This window comes from Neovison vison, chromosome 10 (assembly GCF_020171115.1).
Source record: "Neovison vison isolate M4711 chromosome 10, ASM_NN_V1, whole genome shotgun sequence".
NCBI classification, from domain to species: Eukaryota; Metazoa; Chordata; class Mammalia; order Carnivora; family Mustelidae; genus Neogale; species Neogale vison.
In genome coordinates this window covers 52,338,841-52,364,178 of record NC_058100.1, presented here as the reverse complement: position 1 = coordinate 52,364,178, position 25,338 = coordinate 52,338,841, and the positions used below count along the sequence as shown (strand labels likewise).

The 25,338-nt window shown below is 37.6% G+C and overlaps 1 protein-coding gene across 2 annotated transcripts in view; it reads right to left on the bottom strand.

Moving 5' to 3' along the window:
- HMCN1 (hemicentin 1) overlaps positions 1-25,338 on the bottom strand; it is a 470,681-nt gene that overhangs the window by 235,213 nt on the left and 210,130 nt on the right. The window contains exons 12-14 of one of the 2 annotated variants that reach the window (XM_044267297.1): positions 4,577-4,718; positions 3,308-3,435; positions 699-812 (exon numbers count right to left, since the gene is read on the bottom strand). In XM_044267297.1, coding sequence (XP_044123232.1) covers positions 699-812; positions 3,308-3,435; positions 4,577-4,718 — 384 coding nt within the window. Of the gene's footprint in view, positions 1-698; positions 813-3,307; positions 3,436-4,576; positions 4,719-25,338 lie in introns of those variants that run through there. The other variant, XM_044267296.1, reaches the window with a different exon arrangement.

The window sequence follows — 25,338 nt, the reverse complement described above, 5'->3', positions numbered from 1 at the left end:
CTTGCTCACAGATTGGAAGGACTGAGACAGAAACAGAAGCGGGATGTTTTACACAGATATCTACTGTCAGCATTTGAGCCCGGACCAGGACCCAAGTGTATTTTCACTAAGACAAATAGCACAGCAATTACTGTTATTTTACGATAGAATCACAATGGTGTGATCTTTATGTTATAAATGCAGGCAGACAATTGCCATGATTGATACAAGCATCTACCATGCATGACGAAGCCAAGCACATGACACGTTTGTCTTTCATTTACCTGTAAGCTTTAGTGTTACATCTTTTCTGAGGACTTTATAGAAGGTGTCTTTGGAAATCTAGAAAACTTTCTAATTGTGACAGCCATTATCTCTAAGAAAAGTGAACTGAAATGAGGAAAGCCATTTTAAACATTAACAGAGTCTTCTTGGACAATTTTCTACAGGAAACAATCCTAAACTAACAAAGAGAATGTTCAGCTGGATTAGCAAAGGGGAACTTTTCCTGCTTTGATTTTCATGGTCCTATAATCCACACCAGATGTCAAATCCTGAAATTTAGAGTTCAGAATTTGAACTATTGTCTCTAGTGAGATCATAAACACATTTTATGGGGCTGCTAAGTCACACACCAAAACAAAATTTTAACAAATCATCGTTTTAAAAGAGAAAACAAAGCTAAGTGAACTAGACATGAACATGCTTAAGAAATGTACCTTTGAACCATTTAACTTGAGGTGGAGGAATACCAGAGGTTTTACATTCCATAACTGTTGTATCCCCAAGAGCAACCAAGAGCTCACTCTGAACTACAATCAGCTTTGGGGCTTCTGAAAAAAACAAGCAAGCAAATGGTTAATGTCTGGCCCAATGCAAAATGCACCTTTTATAACTATAAGTATAAATAATTAGTTATATTATAAATATATTTTATAATTTATATACATAACATATAATACATATATTATAAATAGTAGTTTATAATTATACTAAATGAGCCAGTTTAACAAAATCCACCAGTTTTTATGTGCTTGTAGCTATTTCAGTGTTTATAAACAGAAAGAGACTCTTTTAATGCAAGTATACGTAGATGTGTGTGATGAAAAGATCATTTATTAAGGTCAAATATATGTATCAGGCAAAAATAATTCTGATAAAAGAATAAAAAAATAGGAAATTAACTGAAAGGTCTTTATGGGGGAAAAAAAGGTATATATATATATAAAGAAAGAAAAATCTTAGAAATCGGAGCACATCTTATAGAAATAACAATACTAAAGAAACAGAGAAGACTGGTAATAATAAAAATATCAAAGGAGTTATGTGTTAAGACCAGCTAGATTAAGACTTGGGGATAATATAATTAGAGGTGAATTTGTTTTAACATTTTCTACATGATTTTAAGGATATTCATGTTTAACTGCAGAGAGTTGCAGTCTAAGGCTAAAAGTTACATCTATAAAAAGTAAAGTCTCCATTCTCTTTTTCTCTTTGATGCTAAATACAAACATTCTCTTAAGTTTCTTTCCTTCCTTGCTTAATGCTTTCATTCACTCATACATTTTTCTCTGAACTGGGCATGTTAGGACTTTCTTATTTTAATTGAGGTATTTTTAAACAAAGCTAAGAGTTAACTACTCAAAGATCATGTTAATCCTCTGCTAGAAACCCTTTGGTGATTTTGTTTCATGATTTTCTAGTTTGGCTTTCAAAAATCATAAACTGGAGCCCAGGTTTCTTTTTTAACTTACCCTCCATAACGCTTCCTTTCTTATCACAAGCTAGGAAGCTCCACTGGTAGCTGGTAGTCCAAAACAGCCCTACTCTCTCCTATCTTCCTGCTTTTGCAAAAGCGGTTTCCTCTGCCTGCAATGCCCTTTGCCCCAGCTCTTCCAATCCCACTCATTCCTCCAGACTGAACTTAAATCCTGTCTCCTTTGAGAAATCTGTACAAATTCCCCCGTCAGAATTAATCTTCTTCTGCCAACCCTCACTCTCGTTCTAGTCTGTCCTCTGTCTCCTTTTAGCTATAGCCACTCCCACTATGCAAGCTCTCAAAAAGTAAGGACGTGGTAACATAAATTTTTTATTTTATAAAAATAAACACACAACCTTTAGTATTTTTAGATACTCTGGGTGAATAAGTGGGTCAACTATTTTGGCCTGAGAATGAACCAAAACTCATGTCTACAGTTCAGAATCTGTTTCCACCCCCCTTTCTGCATTCCCACTGCCTGGTTCCTCTCCAGTCTCCCAAACGTACTTGCCATGGGCCTTCTTCATTTCTGTCAGTGAGACCATTTCTTTCCAGGTTTTCAGATTCAGTATTTATGACACTTTTGCTACCTCCCTCATATGCCCACATCAACTGCAATTCTCAATTTTTATTCTAGCTTTCTTCTCTTCCACAGCCAGTTTCACTACCTTACTATGAATCGCAGGGTAGACTGTCAGCCATTAATTATTCACAATTTACAAACTAAGATTGAGTATGTAATGCCCTTGTCCTTTATTAGTTTAAAAAAATTTAAAAGAAATAGTCTATTATATTAGATATTATTAAATTAAAATATTAGATTATAATCATATACTATAACCATTATATTATGGAATATTATAGAATAATCATGAAATACATCTTCAATAAATGTAGGTTTGGAGGGGGAAAACTAAAGATGAAAAGTGAAAATAATATGTAGATAGGATAAATGACAGAAATGTTATAAACATTTAATCATAATAGAAATACTATAAAGTTTTAAATATAAGTGAAAAATATAAAAAGGAAGTTGAGGCAAACTAGAAAGGATATAGAATTTATTAATATGTAAGCAAAATATTGCAAACAAAAGAAAAACCTTGGAAGGATAAAACTCTGTAGACCATCTGGGACTCTACTCACAATCTTTAAGCCTCCTGGACTTCTGTTGACTAATGAAGCTATCTACTCCCTGAACTTTTAACTTACATTAGTTACAGTATTTCCTTTAATCAATGTGTGAAACGAATAAAAAATCATAAGGCTGGGTAAAACTCATTCCTAATATTAATTTTCAGAGAAGTGCTTTTAAATTGTTTGATATGATATTCACCCTATTTTCATTGCCTTTTTTTAAAAAAAGATTTTATTTATTTATTTGACACAGAGAGAGAGATCACAAGTAGCCAGAGAGGCAGGCAGAGAGAGAGGGGGAAGCAGGCTCCATGCTGAGCAGAAAGCCCAATGCGGGACCCTGAGACCATGACCTGAGCTGAAGGCAGAAGCTTAACCCACTGAGCCACCCAGGCGCCCCTTTTCATTGCCTTTTAAACTGATTATACTTGCCAATGTATCTGAGGGTAGAAGTCTGTTTGTCTGTTCCAGCTGCATTACTTGCCAGGCAACCATAGACCCCTGCATCTTTGGGAACTGCATTTTTGATGAATAAGTTACCTTCTGAGGTCATCCTATACCTATGCATGAAAAGAGAAGAAAATTGAAAATACCCTAATAATAGTATGAAGAAATTATAGCATCTTCCTTATAAATATCTTCAAATATTTTAGACTTACATTTTTGGTGCTGATTATAGAACTTATTCATGTTGTCACTATAGAAACAGAAATGTAGTCGTAGTAGTGGTTGTGATAATAGTAATAACAATAATAATAACAGATCCCAATGTATTCAGTACTTGCTCTGTGTCAGGAACTGCTCCAGAAGGCTTACAAAATATTTTAAATCCTCATAACAACCCAGTGAGTTGAATACTATTATTATCTCTGTTGTACAGATGAGCAAATCTGTATTATATAACTTGGGATTATATAACTTGCCCAAAGACAGTTAGTAAATGGATGAAGTGGAATTTGCAACCAGGCAATCACACTCTGCATCGATTGCTGTGCTAAGTGGCTCCTCAAAGTGTAGGCCTGAGAGATGCAACACCTCTTGTCACACAGCAAGTCAGGGGTGAGGCTAGGAATAGAATCTGGCTTATACCTAAGCTCTCGTTCTCCTCAAAACCCAGAACAATGGAAATTCGATAGCTGGAAACTTCCTTGTTTGTGTCCCACATGCTCATGAGACACATGAGAGGATTCATTGTCTTTTGACGTCATCCAGTAGATGAAATCCATCTCAATGTAGTATGGCAAAAGTGGATAGGAATTGCAAAGAACGTCTGCACACATTTTAATGAGAGATACTGCTCTGTCCTTTGCCTCTTCTTTCCTCTGTGAAATCCCAGGACCCATATTTTTAATAGATTAGTGAAAACTCCACCTTACTGTGCCCCACAGAAATTTCACTCTCCTCATGTCCATGATTCAAAGTAAACCAAGTGTTATGGTATCATGTTTGCGACACAAATACGTTGTGAAGCTCTTAGGCCCAGCTATTACACTCAAGACTGAAGAATATCAAACTCTGTCAATTCATCATTTATTATTTTATGGCCATTTCCTGGCCTATTTAGAAAATCGAAAGCTGTGGATTTGGACAAAACTCACTTAACCTTAGGGAGTTAGTCACATTACTTTTGTCCAACTTTTCATTGGTTTTCCACCAACATTTCATTCAGTAAAAACAAAGAACATGATACAAACCCAGTACCTGTGTGAACCCATGATAAACATATTATTGATGGTCCAGGTGATCTTTGGTTTGGGATAACCTGTTGCAGAACACCTGATGGAGACCTCAGATCCTCCTGTGAATGACTGATTCCTGGGCATCACAGTGACTTTGGGTGGTTCTGCAAATAGAAAGATATATAGTGAAATGGCAATTTACCTTGGTATTAGGAGCTTTCTGTGTTAACAGACTTGTGGGCTTCTCACCACACCATTATTTTTATTTTATTTTTGTACTTCCAAGAGTTTGTTTATAAGAAGTAACAACCAAGTCACTGTAGGGCTCAGGAGATTTCTTCTCCAAAGCTGACAGGAGTTGCAGACTCTGCTTCTGGCTCGCTATGGCCCAGGTTGCACAAGACTGGGAGTCCTGGTCCCTCCAGAGCCCCTCCTTTCCCTGAGAACCTGAAGCAGGAGCCTGCGTCTACCCTGCAGGTTCAGATTAGAGGGCCTTACTTCTGGCCATTTGCCCTGAGACCTTGCAGCTCAGGCTAGCCCTGTTAGCCCATTTGAGCCCTGGCCTATTCCTACTTCTAGAACCTAAATGCATGAAAGTGGATGAGGCCCTGCCCTCAAGGATTGGGAAGGGTCTGGATAACTCTCCTCCTTCAAGGTACTGAATCTGAGGCCAGTTCCAGAAGGGGAATGAATGAAAGCCAGGGGAGCTACAGGAGCAAGACACAGTGATATTTGGCAGCTGGGGCAGGGGAATAGGGAAAGGGAGTTCCTCTGTCCATTCTCTAGCCAGGTACTGCCTCCCAGCCATCCAGCCCCCCAGTCTTTCTCTTCCCTGTGGCCTTGGTTACTAGACTGGCCTTGCAGTAACTCCATTCTCCTAGGGTGTCTTGGACATATGGAAGAAGGTGGTCCTTATAGCCTGGAGACATCAGTCATACTGAGGCCACTGGTGGGGATGGCATCCAACATCTCCACATTGAATGTTCCCGAAAGGAAGAACTCCCTTTTGGGGTCATAGAAAGAGAAGACTGTGGGGTACACCACAGAAATGATGGGCAGCGACACGTGAATTGCCAGGTAAAAGGCATCTTTCTTGAAAGGTAGCAGGTTCCAACTATCCTTCGCATATCCTCAGGGTAGATCCACATTTTGAGGTTCTCCCTGATCATGTCCTGATCCATGACAGACATCACAGTCACATTTTGTCCTGGAGCACTGCAAGTTGATAAAGATGTCGCTGAGACACATGATCAGGTCTACAGGCCCCGTGAAAAGAACTTCTGCTTGGTGCTCTACACATAACACTTGCAGAGGGGCTCCAAGAGGCCCATCATGTTTAGGTCACTCTGGTGGTTAGAAATGATGACACAAGGATGGTTCACTTTCAGCTTCTGGGGGCCCTCTGTCTCAAAGTGAAGGCCCTATAAGTACTTGAAGACCTGGACAAACCACCTGATGATATTCATATTCTCCACCATCTGAACGCTGCAATAGGCCTTAGTGGAGACTGTGAAACAGAGCACTCAGTAAAAGGTGATGTTGAACTTGGCCATAGAACTTGGCCATGAAGCTCAGTTGTATGAGCAGCAGCATGGTGGTCAGTTACAGCAAGAGCTCCATGGCCAGGGCAGCACTGGGATCACATACCTGCTGCAGCACCCTGGTAAACCCTACTGTGCTGGCTTTATCCCCCTTCCTGGACTCTGGCCCAGAAAGAGCTCTTTAGATGACCTTTCTCAGGGATCTAGTCCAATCAGTACAGGGAAGGAACCAAACAAATTTTATTTATTTTTAGCATTTTATTTTTATTTATTTTTAATTTAAATTCAATTAATTACATATCATGTGTTATTAGTTTCAGAAGTAGAGTTCAGTATTCATCAGTCTTATATAACACCCAGTGCTCATTACATCATGTGCACTCCTTAATGTCCATCACCCAGTTATCCCATCCCCCTACCACCACCCTCTCCAGCAACCCTCAGTCTATTTCCTATGATTAAGAGACTCTTATGGTTTGCCTCTCTGATTTTGTCTTGTTTTATTTTTCCGTCCCTTCACCTATGTTCCTCTGTTTTGTTTTGTTTTTTAAAGATTTTATTTATTTATCTGACAGAGAGATCATAAGTAGGCAGAGAGACAGGCAGAGACAGGAAGGAAAGCAGGCTTCCTGCTGAGCAGGGAGCCCAATGTGGGGCTCGATCCCAGGAGCCTGAGACCATGACCTGAGCCAAAGGCAGAGGCTTAAACCACTGATTCACCCAGGTGCCCCGGTTTTTTTTCCTTAAATTCCACATATGAGTGAGATCATATGATAATTGTCTTTCTCTGATTGATTTATTTTGCTTAGCATCATATTCTCTAGTTCTATCCACCTCACTGCAAATGGCAAGATTTCATTTTTTGATGACTGGGTAATATTCCATTGCACGTGTATGTGTGTGTGCATACATCCAACATCTTTATCCATTGATGGACATCTAGGCTCTTTCTATAGTTTGGCTATTGTGGACATTGCTGCTGTAAGTGCAGGTGCCCCTTCCAATCACTACGTTTATATCGTTGGGGTAAATACCTACTAGTGCTAGTGCAATTGTCAGGTCATAGGGTAGCTCTATTTTCAACTTTTTGAGGAACCTCTACACTGTTTTCCAGAGTGGCTTCAACAGCTTGCATTCCCACCAACACTGTAGGAGGGTTCCCCATTCTCCATATCCTCACCAACATCTGTCATTTCCTGACTTGCTAATTTTAGGCATTCTTACTGATATGAGGTGGTATCTCATTGTGGTTTTGATTTATATTTCCCTGATGTAGAGTGATATGGAGCATTTATTCATGTGTCTGTTGTCCATTTGTATATCTTTGGAGAAATGTCTATTGATGTCTTCTGCCCATTTCTTGATTGGATTATTTGTCCTCTGGGCATTGAGTTTGATATGTTCTTTATAGATTTTGGATACTAGCCCTTTATCTGATAAGACATTTGCAAATATCTTCTCCCATTCTGTCAGTTGTCTTTTGGTTTTGTTGACTGCTTCCTTTGCTGTGCAAAATCTTTTTATCTTTGAGTCCCAATAGTTCATTTTTGCCTTTGTTTCCCTTGCCTTTGGAGACATGTCTAGCAAGAAGTTGCTGCATCCGAGATCACAGAGGTTCTGCCTGTGTTCTCCTCTAGGATTTTGATAGCTTTCTGTCTCACATTTAGGCCTTTCATCCATTTTAAGAGTATTTTGGTGTATGGTATGAGAAGATGGTCCAGTTTCATTCTTCTGCATGAGGCTGTCCAATTTTCCCAACACCATTTGTTGAAGAGACTGTCTTTTTTCCATTGGACATTCTTTCCTGCTTTGTCAAGGATTAGTTGACCATGGAGTTGAGGGTCCATTTCTAGGTTCTCTATTCTGTTCCATTGATCTATGTATCTGTTTCTGTGCCAGTACCATACTATCTTGATGATTACAGCTTTGTAAGACAGCTTGAAATCCGGAATTGTGATGCCACCAGCTTTGGTTTTCTTTGGATCCAAAGGAATTTTAAAGCAGGGGAAGTAACTTCTCTTTGAAAGTAAAATGAAGTTGATCCCAATGTCATATATCTGTGCTCCACCGGTTACAAGTGACCCCTTCCTACTTTGCTCCCACCAACTGACCATTGGCTTCTGTCTGCTAAGCTGAAACTTTGGTATAACTCTGTTTTCCAGAAAAGTCTCTAGATAGGGCCTTGTGTGTCTTTCTACACAGTGAATACAGATTTGGCCCCCAAACCTGTCCTGACTGCTGTCTGCTTTGTTTGAACTGCTTTTTCTTTCTTTCTTTCTTTCTTTCTTTATTAGTTTATAAATTTGTTGAGGTAAAGACCATGTCTTTCATATTATTCCATATTCCATTACTTCCTACAGTACTTAATATCCCTTACATGTTATACAGTGACTTGTAAATAATAGAAACTTAATGCTGTTGATGGAATACAGTCCATTCCTAAACTGTAACTTGGCTCTAAGAATTTTTATGCCTGACACCACTCAAGGTTTTGCTATACTGATCATTTGTTTCAGCCCATGGATTCACAGGACACAACTAGATGGGAATTATCAATTATTCAAAATTCCTATTGCATGCATTCCACTTCTTAGGCAAAAAAAAAAAAAAAACAGACTTTTAAAAATGAAATATTAGGGACACCTGGGTGGCTCAGTGGGTTAAGCCGCTGCCTTCGGCTCAGGTCATGATCCCAGGGTCCTGGGATCGAGCCCTGCATCAGGCTCTCTGCTCAGCCGGGAGCCTGCTTCCTTCTCTCTCTCTCTGCCTGCCTCTCTGCCTGCTTGTGATCTCTCTCTGTCAAATAAATAAATAAAATCTTAAAAAAAAAAAAAAGAAATATTAAATCAGAGAGTTGCTCTCAAAGGATACAAAAATTCCCTGGAGTAACTGGAATGTTGATATATTTGGTCTTATCAACTCCACATTTTACATCTAGTTTATTAGAGAGTAGGACGTAATCTTCAAAGAAAGTATCATAATTTTCTTAGTATAAATATTCCCTACTCAAAAAGATAAATGAAAATAAATTCACTTCTACAGAGCTTGAATTAGATATTTTAAGTATTAACAAAAATAAATATAATAATATGGTTCTTACACAATGATGATGTTCCAGACTCAGTGCTAACCTGTGGCACTGATCATCAAGGATGAGCCAAACAGACACGTGTCAACTTTCTATCTAACTGGGTTTTGAATATAAATAAAATCCAGAAATTCAGTTAGTTAGATCTATTTATATTTATGATATATCTTTATTATGTTAGTCTCCAAATTATGACTTCATTTCACTAAGAAAAATTAGTCTGAGGAATCGTGATACATTCGAAGGAGATGCAAGTGGTACCGCTGGACTGGGCAGCTACACAATTGAACAAAACTAATTAGTGCCTAATTGCTAGCAGCTTAAAATTACCTCCCCTTTTTTTCCTGTTTATATTGTGTTTTTCAAAGTATGATTGTCTTTGAAGTTAATGTTTAAAGGGTTTTTCCTGCCTGTGGACTTGGTTGATAGTCTCATTATTTCACGGATTCTTCTTGGTGAACATATGTCTACAGAAATGCCGGGGGTCAAGGGGAGACTGGCCACAGCCAACAAGTTCAAATTGGGATTGCATCTGGAGCCCATCAATTCTGAAATGCCACAGGACTACACATGCTGTAGGAGTGGTGCAGATAATCTTCAGGGAATGAGGAAAAAAGGAACACTTTTTCTTTTTGGAATTTATTGAATATTCACATTTATTCAGTCCCACTTTCCAAAAATAAAATGTCTCATATGTCGAGCTCATTTTAACCCAGGATTGGTGCAAAGATTCAGCACTTCTTGGGATTTTTGTCTAACCATGGTGCCTTCCAATGACGGCTTACAGACTTGGCCTGGCATCTTGCCTAGCAAGAATGCAACTGGTAGGCTCTGTAGTTTATGTATCAATGTAAAATAAATGTCAGTTACTCTAAACAGGATGCAGAGAGCTAAGAGGTCATTTCTCAAATAAAGCCTGGATATAGGGTGCTGCTCAGGGTCATGAAATCAGTCTGTGTGTATACACACAGATGGGATGAGATAATCACACAGAAGGTGAGAAATTTGCCATTGTTCTGGAAAGAATATTTCCGCTGACAATACGAAAATCAGAAAGGACATGAATAAATGTGGAAGCAAAATTAGATTTCTGCCAAATAACAGTTGAATAAAGATGGTCAGAATGATTCGGGCTTCACTTGATTTGGCTAAATAAGGATGCAATAGGCCTCACTACAGACCTCACTGTAATTATCTCAATGGTTAGAATTTTTAATTTCCTAGAAAAAGCTCCTTTTGTTTTGATAAAGTGGTTTTCATGAAGCAAGAACAAGTTTAAAAACCTTAGTTAAACTCCCATCAAAATCTAGAGTCAAATTTTAGCATTTGGAGAAGTAATCCATTTTTAGTTGGTTTTAATCTCAATTCATCACCACGACCATCACCATTATTTTCACCATCACCACCACAATCATCAACTATCATCATCATCATAAATAACAACTTGGTTTTCATTAGCCAAAGCAATGGAAACATGGCACCCCATTAGTATTAATGCATTAATTCATTCTTTATCTTAATCATAACAAAAGCAAAATATGTGAGTGTTTATAATTTCTCACCAATGATTTAAAGAGTTACACATAGATTATGATACTAAAAATAAAAAAATAAACACTCCTTTAAAACTTACGGGTCTTAACACACTATGAATGGTAAGGCTGGCAAAATGAATTTTAAGTGGCCATGAGAACAGCCATTGCTTTGTCTATAAAGACTGTAGAAGAGAAAATCTTGCTTAAATCTTGCAACCCTCCAATGTCATCATCATACTCACAAAGCATACCTCCTGTTAGCAATCAATTGGGTCGGATTTGTTGCTATTATGCTTCTGGTAGGACATTCTCAAAAAGACTTAAAGGACTTTCTCTTCAAGATGATTTAATTATTATCAATAAATTGATCAGATAATGGTAATGCTTTGAATTACCTAAGCAACAACTTAAAATATTTTTTGGTCACTGGTATATTTAGAATACTTGGGCAAATTTCTTTGTGTTTTAGCCTTTCACATAAACATTTATTGAGTACTTGTGATTTTTAGACACTTTATAACCACAAAGAACTCACAGAATGTTGTATACAAAACCAAATTATGTACAATTAGGGAGTAAATCTCTTTATGGTAGTCAGTTCTTGAAATAGAAGGGTGGATAAAATTATTGAGTGCCTGTTATATGCTAGGTATCTAACTCTAGGCCTATCATTTATTTCCCACAATAGTTCTGTGAAGTGTCACTGCCATTTTACAGAGAAAGCACTTAATAAGCCTTAACATGGTTAAATAATTCGTAGTGTCTGGTCTATACCTTAATAAGGATGATAAATCACAGGGTTATTACAGATTAGTTATATATGTATTATCTAGGCACTTACAAATGAAACTTGATCACAATTCTCGTACTTGCATATTTAAGATTATACATCCTACTAATAAATAATAGTAAATAAATCTTATTTGATTCTTCTGAAATTTGAGATGTTTCTAGATACTCAAAATTTATTGGAAATTTCAATAAAAATAGATAAATTTAGTTTTTCCACACCCGATTAAAAAACATGCTAATACCTATGTCACCTGGCACTTGTTAAAACGTAGTTGTGATGATGTAATGAGCATATGGTTATGATAATATCAATTTCATACTTAGTGAAGTAACTGTGGTCATTAGGGACTTAACTTCATCAATCATCTTGAAAAATATTTCCTTTTTTACTGCAGTACTCTCCCTGGCGACATGAACTAATTAGTGACAGATATCCACCCTTTCCTGACACCATAGAAAACAAATTAATACTTCTAATGTTCATATAGACATAACATGGCAAAGAAAAAGAAACCTTGTCTGGCCCTTTGATTTCCATGTGGCAGCATGCAATTTGCAGAGGAAATGTCAGTTATACCAGGACATTCATATTCATCTTCAGCTTTAAAAGTCTTCCTCATAAAGCAGCAGGTAATGTTTCTTGTCTCCAGATAAGCAGGAAATTAGTGTGTTTTAAACAAAACTTTACCCTCATGCTGTGTAATAAATACCACCCCACTTATCCTAACTTCTATTGCTAAGCCAGGCCAGTACAAGAATTTGGAAATTTATCAGCCACTGTCACCTTAAAAATTAATATATTGCTTTAGGCTGTTTCAAAAAATTTTGTCAAACTCACCCATGATATAATTTTAATTAGGACAAACTAAACAATACTTTAAAAAAAAAACTCTATGAATTTTTCATAAGATAAGTATCAGGCTGTTATAAAACATGGCTTGAAATGTAAGCAGTAAGGTGCTGGCAGGTGCTACAGCTGGAAAAGAAAGTACTTATATAATGAAATCTTAAATTGTTGGGGCATCTGGGTGGCTAAGTCAGTTAAGTATCCAACTCTTGATCTTGGCTTGGATCCTGGGATCAAGCCCCATGTCCAGCTCAGCGCAGAGCATGATGCCTGCTTAGGATTCTCTTTCTCCCTTGCCTTCTACCCTTCCCCCACCCTGCTCACATGCATACTCTCTCTTTTGCCCTCTCTCTCTCCTCAAAATAAATAAATAAATAAATAGAATTGTTGATGTGACCCAAATAAGCCATTGAAGTTAATGTGGAAAAATGAAACATAAGGTTAGTGACCCAAATCTTCCCCAAAGTGCTACTCTTACTTTGAGGTCCATTCAGCAATTAAGGAACACACACCTATTGGGTACAATTGTGTTTTTCCCTTTGAGCAAGGCACTGTGGATAAAAAGGGGGGAGTCAAGAAGTACCCCAGCAATAATATTGGGGAGAAAAAAACTAGACACATAGAATTGATGGTGAATAAGTGCAAAAACTATGTGGCATGAAAAAAAGAAAAAGTGCTACAGAAACAAGAACAAAGAGACCAATCAATGTTCAGGAAAAAAGGTGATTTAGTCTGTGACCAGACCACCCTGAACACACCTGATCTCATAAGCTAAGCAGGTCAGGCCTTGTTAGTACTTGAATGGGAAAAAGAAGGTGGTTTATGAGAGGAAATTCTCATCGCAGGTAGGATTTCGATAGGAAACATTAAAGTCAAAACAGCTCTGTGAGGGCGCCTGGGTGGCTCAGTGGGTTAAGCTGCTGCCTTCGGCTCAGGTCACGATCTCAGGGTCCTGGGATGGAATCCCACATCGGGCTCTCTGCTCAGCAGGGAACCTGCTTCCTCCTCTCTCTCTCTGCCTGCCTCTCTGCCTACTTGTGATCTCTGTCAAATAAATAAATAAATAATCTTTAAAAAAAAAAAACAAAAAACCCAGCTCTGTGAGCTAGGTCATGGAACCAGAATGAGAACAATAGAATCTGAACGTAGGTGGAATGTCTCTGTGACCCAAGCAATGAGATAGGCATTGGGTGAACCATGGAAAGAGGGAAATACCAGAGCAGAGGTTGGGGCCAAAGTAGTAGAGAACAGGAATCCACTGAAAGTATAATGGACGTAGAGTCTGGCAGAAGAAATCGTCAGTGGCCACCAGAAAATCAGTTCTGGGGACTGAAGTTGAGACAAGAGTAATACCTAGCCATCCTTTGGAGAAAATCAATACCAAGAAAATTCAAAACTCATACACAGACACTAAAAATTCTCTGCCTAATACTGCTCTGACATGTAAAATCTGGCAGCATCAGTAATATTTTACGGCAGGAAATAGTAAATCTAAAAGTTCCTCTACTTTCAATTCATAAGTAGAGATGAAGCCTTAATATCATGTTCAAATATTTAGTTATCTATATTAAAGAAATAGGAATAAAGGAAAAGACATATGAATATCTGATACCCTTAAATAGTATCCATATATTGAAAGGAAATATTTTTTTTCACCATACAGTGTTTTATGAGGGAAAATGGTTGAAGATTAAGTCTTAAAAGTATTATGAAGGAGTCAGTTTGTGGAAGGCTGAGGTTTGTAAATTTTATCCTGGGGTAATTAGGAAACAACATAAAGGTTCTGAACATATGGACATTTAAAGCAATACTTAGGGAATATTCACCTGTTTATACTATGGATTAAAGTGAGGGAACAAAACTGAAAGGAAGGAAGTTCATAAAAAAATTATTTTCATAGTTTAGGCATATGACATTTGAGATGGGTGAGGGTTTTACTACTGGAAATAAGAAAAGGAGCGATTTGAGAAACAGGAAAGAACTGAACTAACCATGCATAGGGAAAGTGGGAGGCACATAGGCCTAAACATATCACTATACCTATAATTCCATCTGAACTCTAAATTTCACATTAGCTCATTCACACTGATCCCAATCAGCATTCCCAATCATCCACTGATGCTAGTGTCATCCCGTAGAAAATGTACCCTAATATGTCCATAAATAAAAAGGGTACTGGAAATTCAATTTTAGAAACTGATTTACTGTGTTTGTGTGGTCTAGGGCAAGGAACACAAAGAGTGAAAGAGAGAAGGAGGTCAAGCATGGTTCCTTAAAATTGATCCCAAGCACAGCAAAGGAAACAGTCAAAAAAAACAAAGAGGCAACCCACGGAATGGGAGAAGATATTCGCAAATGACACTACAAAGGGCTGATACCCAAGATTTTAAAGAACTCCTCAAACTCAACACACACAAAACAGATAATCACGCCAAAAAAATGGGCAGAAGACATGAACAGACATTCTCCAGAGAAGACATACAAAACGTTAGCAGACACACAAAAAATGTTCATCATCATTCACCATTAGGGAGATTTAAAGCAAAACCACATTGAGATACCACCTTACACCAGTTAGAATGGCCAGAATTAACAAGACAGTAAACAATACGTGTTGGAGAGGATGTGGAAAAAGGGGAACCCTCTTACACCGTTGGTGGGAATGCAAGTTGGTGCAGCCACTTTGGAAAACAGTGTGGAGATTCCTTAAGAAATTAAAATTAGAGCTTCCCTATGACCCTGCAATTGCACTACTGGGTATTTACCCCAAAGATATTGATGTAGTGAAAAGAAGGGCCATCTGTACCCCAATGGTCATAGCAGCAATGGCCACAGTCGCCAAACTGGAAAGAATCAAGATGCCCTTCAATGGATGAATGGATGAAGAAGATATGGTCCATATATACAATGGAGTACAATGCCTCCATCAGAAAGGATGAATACCCAACTTTTGTATCAACATGGATGGGAGTGGAAGAGATTATGCTGAGTGAAATCAGTCAAGCAGAGAAAGTCAAGTATCATATGGTTTCACTTAGTTGTGGAGCATTAGGAATAACACGGAGGACATGGGGAGATGGAGAGGTGAAGTGAGTTGGGGGAAATCGGGAGGGGAGACAAACCATGAGAGACTGTGGACTCTGAGAAACAAACTGAGGGTTTTGGAGGGGAGAGGTGTGAGGGGTTGGGTGAGCCTGGTGCTGGGTAGTGAGGAGGGCAAGTATTGCATGGCGCACTGGGTGTGGTGCATAAACAATTAATGTTGGAACACTGAAAAGAAATAAAATAAAATAAAATGGAAAAAAAATAATTTAAAAGAAAAGGAAATATGTAAGGAAAAAAAAAATAGATCCCAAGTATGCTGACTCCTGGTCTAGTGCTTTCACTACCCCAGAAAGGAATTAGATTAACAGAATCAGGCAAAAAAAAAGTATTTCTTGCTCAGTAAATTTCAGTGTTTTAAAGATATAGGTTTATAAAGCTTTAGAAGCTTTTCTTAACCTCCCCCAAAAGGATATGTGTCTAAAAGTTACCTAGTGGAGCAACCAATTGCTAATTGTTGTTTAAAAAGGCATTGAATTACATTTTAGGGAAAAAAAAAAAAAAGTATTTCAGCATTGTCAATCGATCCCTGTGATGGAAGACTCCCACGCTTCTAAATGGTCCTAGTGATAATTTCATCTAATGAGGAACTTAGACCTTGATGAGAAGATACTCCATTAAGTAGTTGATATTTTCTTTTTTTTTTCTTTTTCTTTTTTCTTTTTTTTACTTCAGTTCTTAAAATAAAATCTAAGTAAACATCCTTGTTTGGGGGATAGTTAAAAACCTATATGCAGCCCAACCACTTAGTTGATTCATATTTTTAAAAACATAACAGATTTATAACTATTCCCAATACTTTTTTTTTTTTTTTCGTCGTGGATAATAGGTTGAATGATCTGATATCAAGCAATGCTACATGAGAATTTGGGAAATAATTAGTCTTTAACTACCAAACCTAATTTCTATTGAATTGTACAGACTGTAAAACATATTTTACAGGATCTCTGACTCTTCTAAATATCTGTGTTTATGGTAGAAAAAGCTGACTTCAGAAAGTTACATAATGATTATCATTGAGCCTGCTTAGAATTGTAATTAGTAGCCATGTTCTATCCCCAAAGACATGTACCTAGTGATTTAGCTCAATCAGCGTATTTAAAACAAACCGACATTGTTTGAAAACACATGACTTCCTTTTCTGATTAGGGACGTAACTCCAGCTAGTTCTGCTGGTAACCAACTTTAAACATGAAGCTTGCACAAAGAGATTAAGAGAATTTCACTAAAAATGATTTACAATAGACAGATGTGTTTGCTCATTTAACTTTTCCTTAATTTTCAATTAGTGGAAATGTTAATGGAATACATTTTAACATTTTAAAAGCTTTTCCATGCCTACTAGAAAGCTCACATGGAAATGGCCAGGGAGTCCTTCCAAAGAGCAAAGGATGAAAACTAAAAGCCAACCAATTAACCAAACAAAAACAACAAAAGCAGAGATCATCTGCCTGGAGAGAGAGGCAAAGGCCACTGCAATCCCAAAGACTTGGAATCAAATGCATGTTTCCAAATGATATCGCATCAATGGAAGTTTGAAGAACTGGCTACAACTTTTCCAAAGCAGAATTATTCCTGAATGGCAATAATTCCAATGAATTACGATAGTGGTTAATCTACATGGCAGCTGCAATAAATTTCCTAAGACGTCTGCTCTCGGTATTTTGGCTTTTCTTTTTTCTCTATTGAAGACTGGAGTTGTGCTGTCCAATATGGTAGCCACTAGCCAAATGTCTATTTTTATTTTTACTACTTTCTTGTTTTGGGGTTTTTTGTTTTCTTTTGTTTTGTTTTGTTTTTAGAGAGGGAAGGGTAGGGACAGAGAGAGAAAGAGAGAATCTTAAGCAGTCTCCATATGGAGATCATGACCTAAGCCAAAATCAAGAGTTGAACACGTAACCGACTAAGCCACCTAGGCCCCCCTCCACATGTCTATTTAAATTAAAATTTAAATTTTCTAAAACTAGATCAAATTTCAAAACAATTTCCTTTAGGAACATTAGCCATATTTCAAGTGCTCAAATGCCACATACACCTGGAACAGCATAGATATACAACACTTCTATCATTTTAGAAAGTTCTCTTAGACAGTGCTGGACTAGACAGAAGGTCTGCTAAATCTGAGAGGTCATTTATTCATTGATTTACCAGTAGGTGGTGCATTAGCAATAAAACACACAGGCAAGGACTAAATCTTGAGAGTTATATGCTGAATTTGTAAAAAAAAAAAAAAATCCCACACCCACACACCAATATGCTTAGGAAATTCAGTTAACAAAAGAACGACATTAACTTCAGTGATAGACAATGATAAATTTAAGTTAAATTCTGTTTCAGTGAAAAAATGCTAATGGAAAATATGCATAAAGATTTCCTAAAAATTTATAATTTTTATTTTCTCAGTATAAGGTATATGAATACATAGCAAATGCTTGCTGCCTTGATATTCAATTGAGGTAACTCCTGGTGTAAATTTATATATACATTAACATTGTTTCCATATAATACTGTATTTTTCCTTTCCATAACAAAAACAAAAATTCATGAATTCAAGGAGCGTCTTTGGGTGGTTAGCCAAAACAGATTAACACAGTAAATAAAATTGATAAGAATGGCAGTATTTTAAAAATCTTATTCTTACTTAGAAAATCTTCAGCTAAATGATGACTAGCACTGACTGTTACATTACCTTTTCTTTACTGGGCTCTCTTTATAACAATTTTCCAAAATTACAGAATTTCCAAATAAGAAAGGAAGGGCATTCTTATTTGACTTGGGAAAAAAAGGGGAGGGGGCACCAAATCATAATTAGCATCATTACTTCATGGCATATTAGAAAAATGCTATTAAAGCCTTACAAATATCTACATGTATCTTCTGATCCAGACACAACTATGGCAAGAATATCTTTGACTATCCAAAGTTGGCTATGTACATTCAGACAATGTAATATTATTCAGGGTTAAAAAGAAATGAGCTATCAAGAGGTTTGGGTGGCTTAGTCAGTTAAGCATCTGCCTTCAGCTCAGGTCATGATCCTGGGCTTCTGCGATCAAGCCCTGTGTCAAGTTCCCTACTCAGTGGGAAGTCTGTGTCTCGCTCTGCCCTTACCCCTACTTGTGCTCTTTCTCTATCTCTCAAATAAATAAATAAAATCTTTTTTAAAAAATGAGCTATCAAGCTATGAAAAAGACCTGGAGGAAGTTTAAATGCATATTGCCCAGTCAAAGAAGCCAATCTCAAAAAGCTAGTTACTGTATGATTCTAAGACATTTCAGAAATGGCAAAACTATGGAGACAATAAAAAGATCAGTGGTTTTCTAGGGGTTGGGGGGATGAAAAGGAGAGATGAATGGGCATAGCACAGAGGCTTTTTAGGGTAGTGCAAATAAAGAATCTGTATGATACTATAACAATGGATACATGCCATGATACATTCGTCCAGAACCACAGACTGTCTAAAACCAAGAGTGAACCCTAATGTAAAATGTGGACTTTGGGTGATGATGATGTGCGAAGCAAGTTCATCAACTGTAACAAATGTATCACTCTGGTGTGGGATGTTGATAATGGCAGAAGCTGCACATATGCAGGGGCAGGGAGTATATAAGCAATCTCTACAACTTCCTCGCGATTTTGCTGTGAACCTGAAACTATTCTCTAAAAAGTCCTTTTTTAAAAAGGGGTTGGGGCGCCTGGGTGGCTCAGTTGGTTAAGTGGCTGCCTTCGGCTCAGGTCATGATCCAGGGTCCTGGAATCGAGCCCCGCATCGGGCTCCCTGCTCAGCAGAGAGCCTGCTTCTCTCTTCCCCTCTGCCTGCTGCTCTTCTTACTTATGATCTTTCTCTCTCTGTCAAATAAATAAATAAAATCTTTTAAAAAAAGATAAAAAAATAAAAAGGGGTTATGGGATTCAAAAAGGGGATAATTTCATAAAATATACAACACTCACAAAATCAAAAGCACATAAAAGTGGATCTATACAGTACTAAAAAAAAATATTTATTTATTTAACAGAGAGATACACAGTAAGAGAAGAAACACAAATAGGGGGAGTGGAAGAGGGAGAAGCAGGCCTCCTGCCAAGCAGAGACCAGGGACCAGGACCTGAGCCGAAGGCAGAGGCCCAATGACTGAGGCACCCTTATACAGAACTTCTTGAAGGAAAGACTTATCTGGCAGTGAATTTTATGTTGCTAGACAAATTCATTTGCTACCTTAGTTATCTTATCAGGGAAGCAATGCACAGTGTGACTGAAAGAACACTCAGCCTTCAAAGTCCAGTCTGAGTTTCAGAACCTCCCATCCTTCCAGCTGTCACTTCCTGGCTCCCATACTTGCCTTTCTTGACTTCATCACAGCCAAAACTCTGCAGACCCTTCTTATTTATTTTAGCCTACTAGACCATACCTCTAACCTTCTCTTCTTTCCTTATCCAGCCTAAACCCTACAGAGTATCACTGTAACCACTATTTCCCCTTTGGGTACTTTGGTCTTGTTGTGGTTTTTTGTTTGTTTTTGTTTTTGTTTTTTGCTGAGGCAACATCACAAAACCACAAACCTGAATGATTCCTCTACTTATCTATGCAAAGGATACTGAACACGACAAGAAAAAGAAAATCACACCATCCTGGGGACAGATGTCCCTACCCAGCTAGACCCCCTACGCTCAACAAGCCCACATTGCACTGTCCTCATTCTTTGGTGGCTTTACCCATATTATTTTTTTCCATCTAGAAAGGCTTTCCTGATTGCCACCTGGGGAATGCTGATTTATATTCCACTGGATATCTCGGGCACCATCTCCTGTGTGAAGCTCTTCTCAACATCTACTCATCCCTGAGACAGAATAAAAGCTCCTGGGTATAGTACCCTGGTGAACTTATCACTCTATGTTATATGTATCTACTCACTTAATTTACTTACTTCCTTTCTGATACTGTATACTCACAGAGGGGAAAGATGCTGTTTTATCCTCATTTATATCCTCAGCAAGGAGCACAATATCTGACATTTAAAGTTTTGGTGAATATATGAATGAATGAATAAAAAAGTATAAACAAATGAGCAAATAAGGCACCAGCCCAGATCCTTGGTAGACCTCTGTTTTTAGGCAAGGCACTTCACGTGTTTCCTTATTTGTTTCATTATCATGGGGAAAAGTATACCTGTGACTTAGTACTATTATATGGATAGTGCTATAGGATGTACCAGAAAAGAAGATTCAGACATCATAATGTTTACCCATCAGTTCTGTACTCTAAACCAAATGCTCATAACCTCTATCTTTGTGCAGACAAAGCAGTAAGTACTAAGAGCTATTTCAACTATTATTCATAATAATCAAATATCACAGCCCTTTCTTCACACCTAAAAAATAGCAAGTTACTATGTTTTCCCTGTACTACAAAATCTAATCTGTGGAACAGAACTTATTTTTTAATTGGATAGTTAATTTATAAAATAACAAGCATTAATCAATGTTCAGGGGGAATTTAAATCAAGTAATTTCTTAGTATGTGTTATTACATAAATATGTTTCAGACTTGGCCAAAGTGACCCCATGTAAACATTCTTCTTCTCATTCAGACTTCCCACAGATAGGCACACGTGTGATACTAGGTGCTAACTATAGCATCAGGCACTAAAGACTCAAAACTGAAGAAAGCTGGGTCTTGCCTTCATGGAGCTTATGGCCTAGTCATCTCACATTCTCTCTGTGTGCTTATTTTGGGGCATATTTATAGTTCTCTCTTGCCTCTAGACTGCTCTTTGGCAGCTACTCTATCAGAACTTAGGGCAAAGGATTTACCAAACTGTTGTGATCTACCTGGCCTACTCTATAAAAGCACCAGAAAAGGAAGGAGTAGGGAGGAATAAGGAATTAAAATTAAGCACTGATTTCTCTAACTCATTGTTATACACAGTGCTGATTATTTCCAGAGATTTTTTAAAAACTATTTTTTAAAAGGCTTTATTTATTATTTATTTGACAGAGAGAAAGAGATTACAAGTAGGCAGAGAGAGGGGGAAGCAGGCTCCCAGCCGAGCAGAGAGCCCGATGTGGGGCTCGATCCCAGGACCCTGAAATCACGACCCAAGCCAAAGGCAGAGGCTTAACCCACTGAGCCACCCAGGTGCCCCTTTCCAGAGATTTTTAACCCTTGCCACAGAAACCTGCAGACATTTGTAACTTTCCTATTAAAAAAAAAAAAATCAGTACTCTCACTTTTCTATCCATACCCAAGAACCCTTTACTTAATCTTTTTATACTTGTACCTGGATCCTGCTAATAGCATGCACTGGCATTTCTGTATACAGTGCAGAACAATGGAAAGACACAGCTCAGATCTGGGCTTTGTCACTTGTTGGCTTAGTAACTTTGGGCAAGCCAGTAGGGGGTCACGTAACCCCATCATAAGTCAAGGGGGATCTACATATTTTATTGAGTAAAATTGGATTGTGTTATAACAGAAGTTTGCCCCTAACCATGGAGTCATTAGAATACATTCATTAGATTAAGTAAACACTAAACTTTTCTCTTCATAAAGTTTACAGTCACCATAGGAAGAACTAGGAAAGCAAATATGTCAATGGAAAACTGTATATTCCTTGGATGTCACTGCAGTGAATACTTGATGCAAAACTTCAATAGATTATTTTGTGTCAAATTTAAAAGCCTCCAATGCACTCCTTATTAAATCCATAGTATAGAAGGCAACAGAAGCCAGTATTTTAACAAAGCATTTTATTCATTTGTGCTGATTCATACTCGGACATCAAACAACCAAGATAATGAATACAATTAACTTTTGACAGCAAGTAATGATTTGACAATTTTCATTTTAAGCATATGGTTTCATCTCATCTAAATGAAATCCACAAAGATGGCACTAGTATACAAAACAGACAAATACATGTTTTAGGTCAACTTCCAAAAACAAAAAGCTTGACTAGCAAGACTCCAATGTATCAAAATGTCCAGGAAAAGAGATGAGCTAATAAAAAGCAGTTTTCATTACTCCAACATAGATGTGGACTTCTATAAATCACAATTTATTCCTTGGAAAATCTTGCAAGGAGAAAAACTGAAGAGATTGTCATAGCTCTTTGGACTATTCAGAATAGGAAACCTAATGTGATTATTAACTGACATTCTGCAATCATTCTTTTTGCTTGACCGCATTTTGCCTCAGAAAGGATTATTTTATTTTTGAGAGAGAGAGAGAGAGAGAGAGAGAGAGTGTGTGTGTGTGTGTGTGTGTGCTTGCACACAAGGGGAGGGAGGGGCAGATGGAAAGGGAGAGAGACAGGCTCCACACCCAACACAGAGCCTGAAGTGAGGCTTGACCTCACAATACTGAGATCATGATCTCAGCCAAAATCAAGAGTCAGATAGATGCTTAACCGACTGAGCCACCCATACCCTGCTTCAGAAAGGATTTAAAACAGCTTATTGTGTAACATAGTCCTATAAAATTCCAGACCCTTAAGTTTTCAAATATGAATTTGCATATTGATCAAAGTTCTAACTTGACACTTTGAAAGACATTATTTCTTAGTCTATTTTAATTATTCTTTATTTTTATACTCATATTAACTTTCTTAATTATATCTTAATTATTTTAAATATAAAAGTAATAAAAAATTTATGGAAAATTTAGCAAAGAAAGAAAATACATTACCCATACATAGTTCAATGTGGGTACTCCCCAAAATTCTTAAATCCTATTTACACAAAGTTTTAAAATATTGTATTCCTATTAAATACTTTTTTTTTTAAGTACAGAAAAACATAAGTAAGAAGGTCATTTATAATTCCATTGCCTCCAAAGAAGCAGTGGTCAGTCTCGTATACACATTTTTGTCTCTATCAATCAATTGGGTTTTTCCACCCTTCCTGGCTTAACTGTGGGTGGCTTCGATTTGTTTGTTTATATGTATGACTAACCCGACTTCTGAGTCTTGAGGAATCCCCTTTCAGAAGAATTTCCTGTGTCTAATTATACCATTATCTCCACAGTGAGAAACTGTCATAATGAAAGAAGCATATCGACCCATTCACATTCTCTCATGCTCATTATGTGACTAATTCAAAGAGCCATCATTTCTAGGATCCGTGTTTTTTCTCACGGCTCTTCTGGTAAATTGATAATGAGTCTAATGTCACTAAGGGAAATGAGAGTGATGGAAAAGGGCCACTAGAACACTTGCTTCGGCTACTGCTGTACTCAAAATTTCACGATACTGCCAAAATTGAAGCGTTTAAGTGCCCATGGTCCAAGCAAGAGTTCAAGACCCCCTGGGAGCACTGGAGCAACTGATTCTAGGACAGGGAAAGGAATTATCTGATTTCATCTACCTTTCTGCTTCCACTAAGATAATAAAGAATTTCTTCCCAAATCAGAGGACACGTTCAGACCCTAAGAAGCAAAATAATGACAAATACTCATTGCAATTGTGTTCTAGACTTTAGCGTATCTGAGAAATCTGACACTGGTCTGATTTTATTGCTCACTTTACAAGATATTGGTTTAGTCTGAATATATGCTTGTGGAGTTTTTTTCCCTTATACTAATAATTTGAAATTTCAGCTAGGATGTGTCTAGATGAAGTTCTTTCTTCATTGACCTTGCTTGATTTGCTCACCCTGGACAATTTTTGTTTTCCTCTCTAGGATAATTTTCTTCAACTATATATTTTCCTATCTTTTGTTTCACTTGTCTTTGTTATATACATATATATGCCATGTACTTAGAAGTCCTGAAGTTCCAAGTTCCAGTCTCTGGTTTTTATCTCTGCTTAATAAAAACAAACATATTACTCACTCTTAGCTCTTTGCCTCAGTGTTCTGAAAGAACTTCTCAGATTTGTGAACCATGTCCATTATTTTACTTTCATGGAATATAAACTCTGCTTTTTAGTTCTTCTAATTCCAATTTGCATTATATTATTGTGTTTTAACCCCAAAGTCTTTCTTATTCCATCACACTGGTAGATGTCCTGTCACCTCAGCCAGTTTCTCCTTTATCAATAGACACTCCTGCTCAAAGGAGGATAGGTCTTTTGAAAGACATTGGTGACATTAAACATTTTTCCCCCCAGTCTTTTGAATAAACTACCTTCAGAAGCATCCAATTCTCCTAAGGCTATCTCTCTTTGTTTTGTTCCGTATCTTTTTCTTAGGTCCAGTGTTGTATTATTTTTTTTTTCCTGTTTTGTTTTGTGTTGATAATTTTCGGTTTATTCACCCTCAAATTAGGTGACATCAAATCCAGACCCAGTGTCTGTCAACAAAGTGTTTGGTCTGACCTAGCTTGATTATTTGCCTACTTCTGTTCTAGTTGGACTGCCTTTGCAGTTCTGCAGTTGAGTTAGTCTGATGTGCACAGCTTTTTGCACAGTTCTCATCTGTTCTTCTGTCTGAGACTATGATGTGCCCCTCTGCTACCATCTCTCTCTAAATTCCCTAGTTGATACCCCTATCAATGTTTCCCCTGTTTCCAAATATTTTCATTTAGAGAGAAACATATATCCAGGTTATGATTCTCTACATGGGTCCAGCTTGCCTGTCCACTTTTTTTTTTCTCTCTTTCTCTCTCTATCTGGGTATTTGCATTTTATTTTATTTTATTTTAAAGATTTTATTTATTTATTTGACAGACGGAGATCACAAGTAGGCAGAGAGGCAGACAGAGAGAGGAGGAAGCAGGCTCCCCGCTGAGCAGAGCCCAATGTGGGCCGATCCCAGGACCCTGGGATCATGACCTGAGCCGAAGGCAGAGGCTTTAACCCACTGAGCCACCCAGGCGCCCCTGCATTTTATTTTTTATTATTATGTCCAGTTAGCCTACTTCCTGTCCTACATTTTCATTCTGCT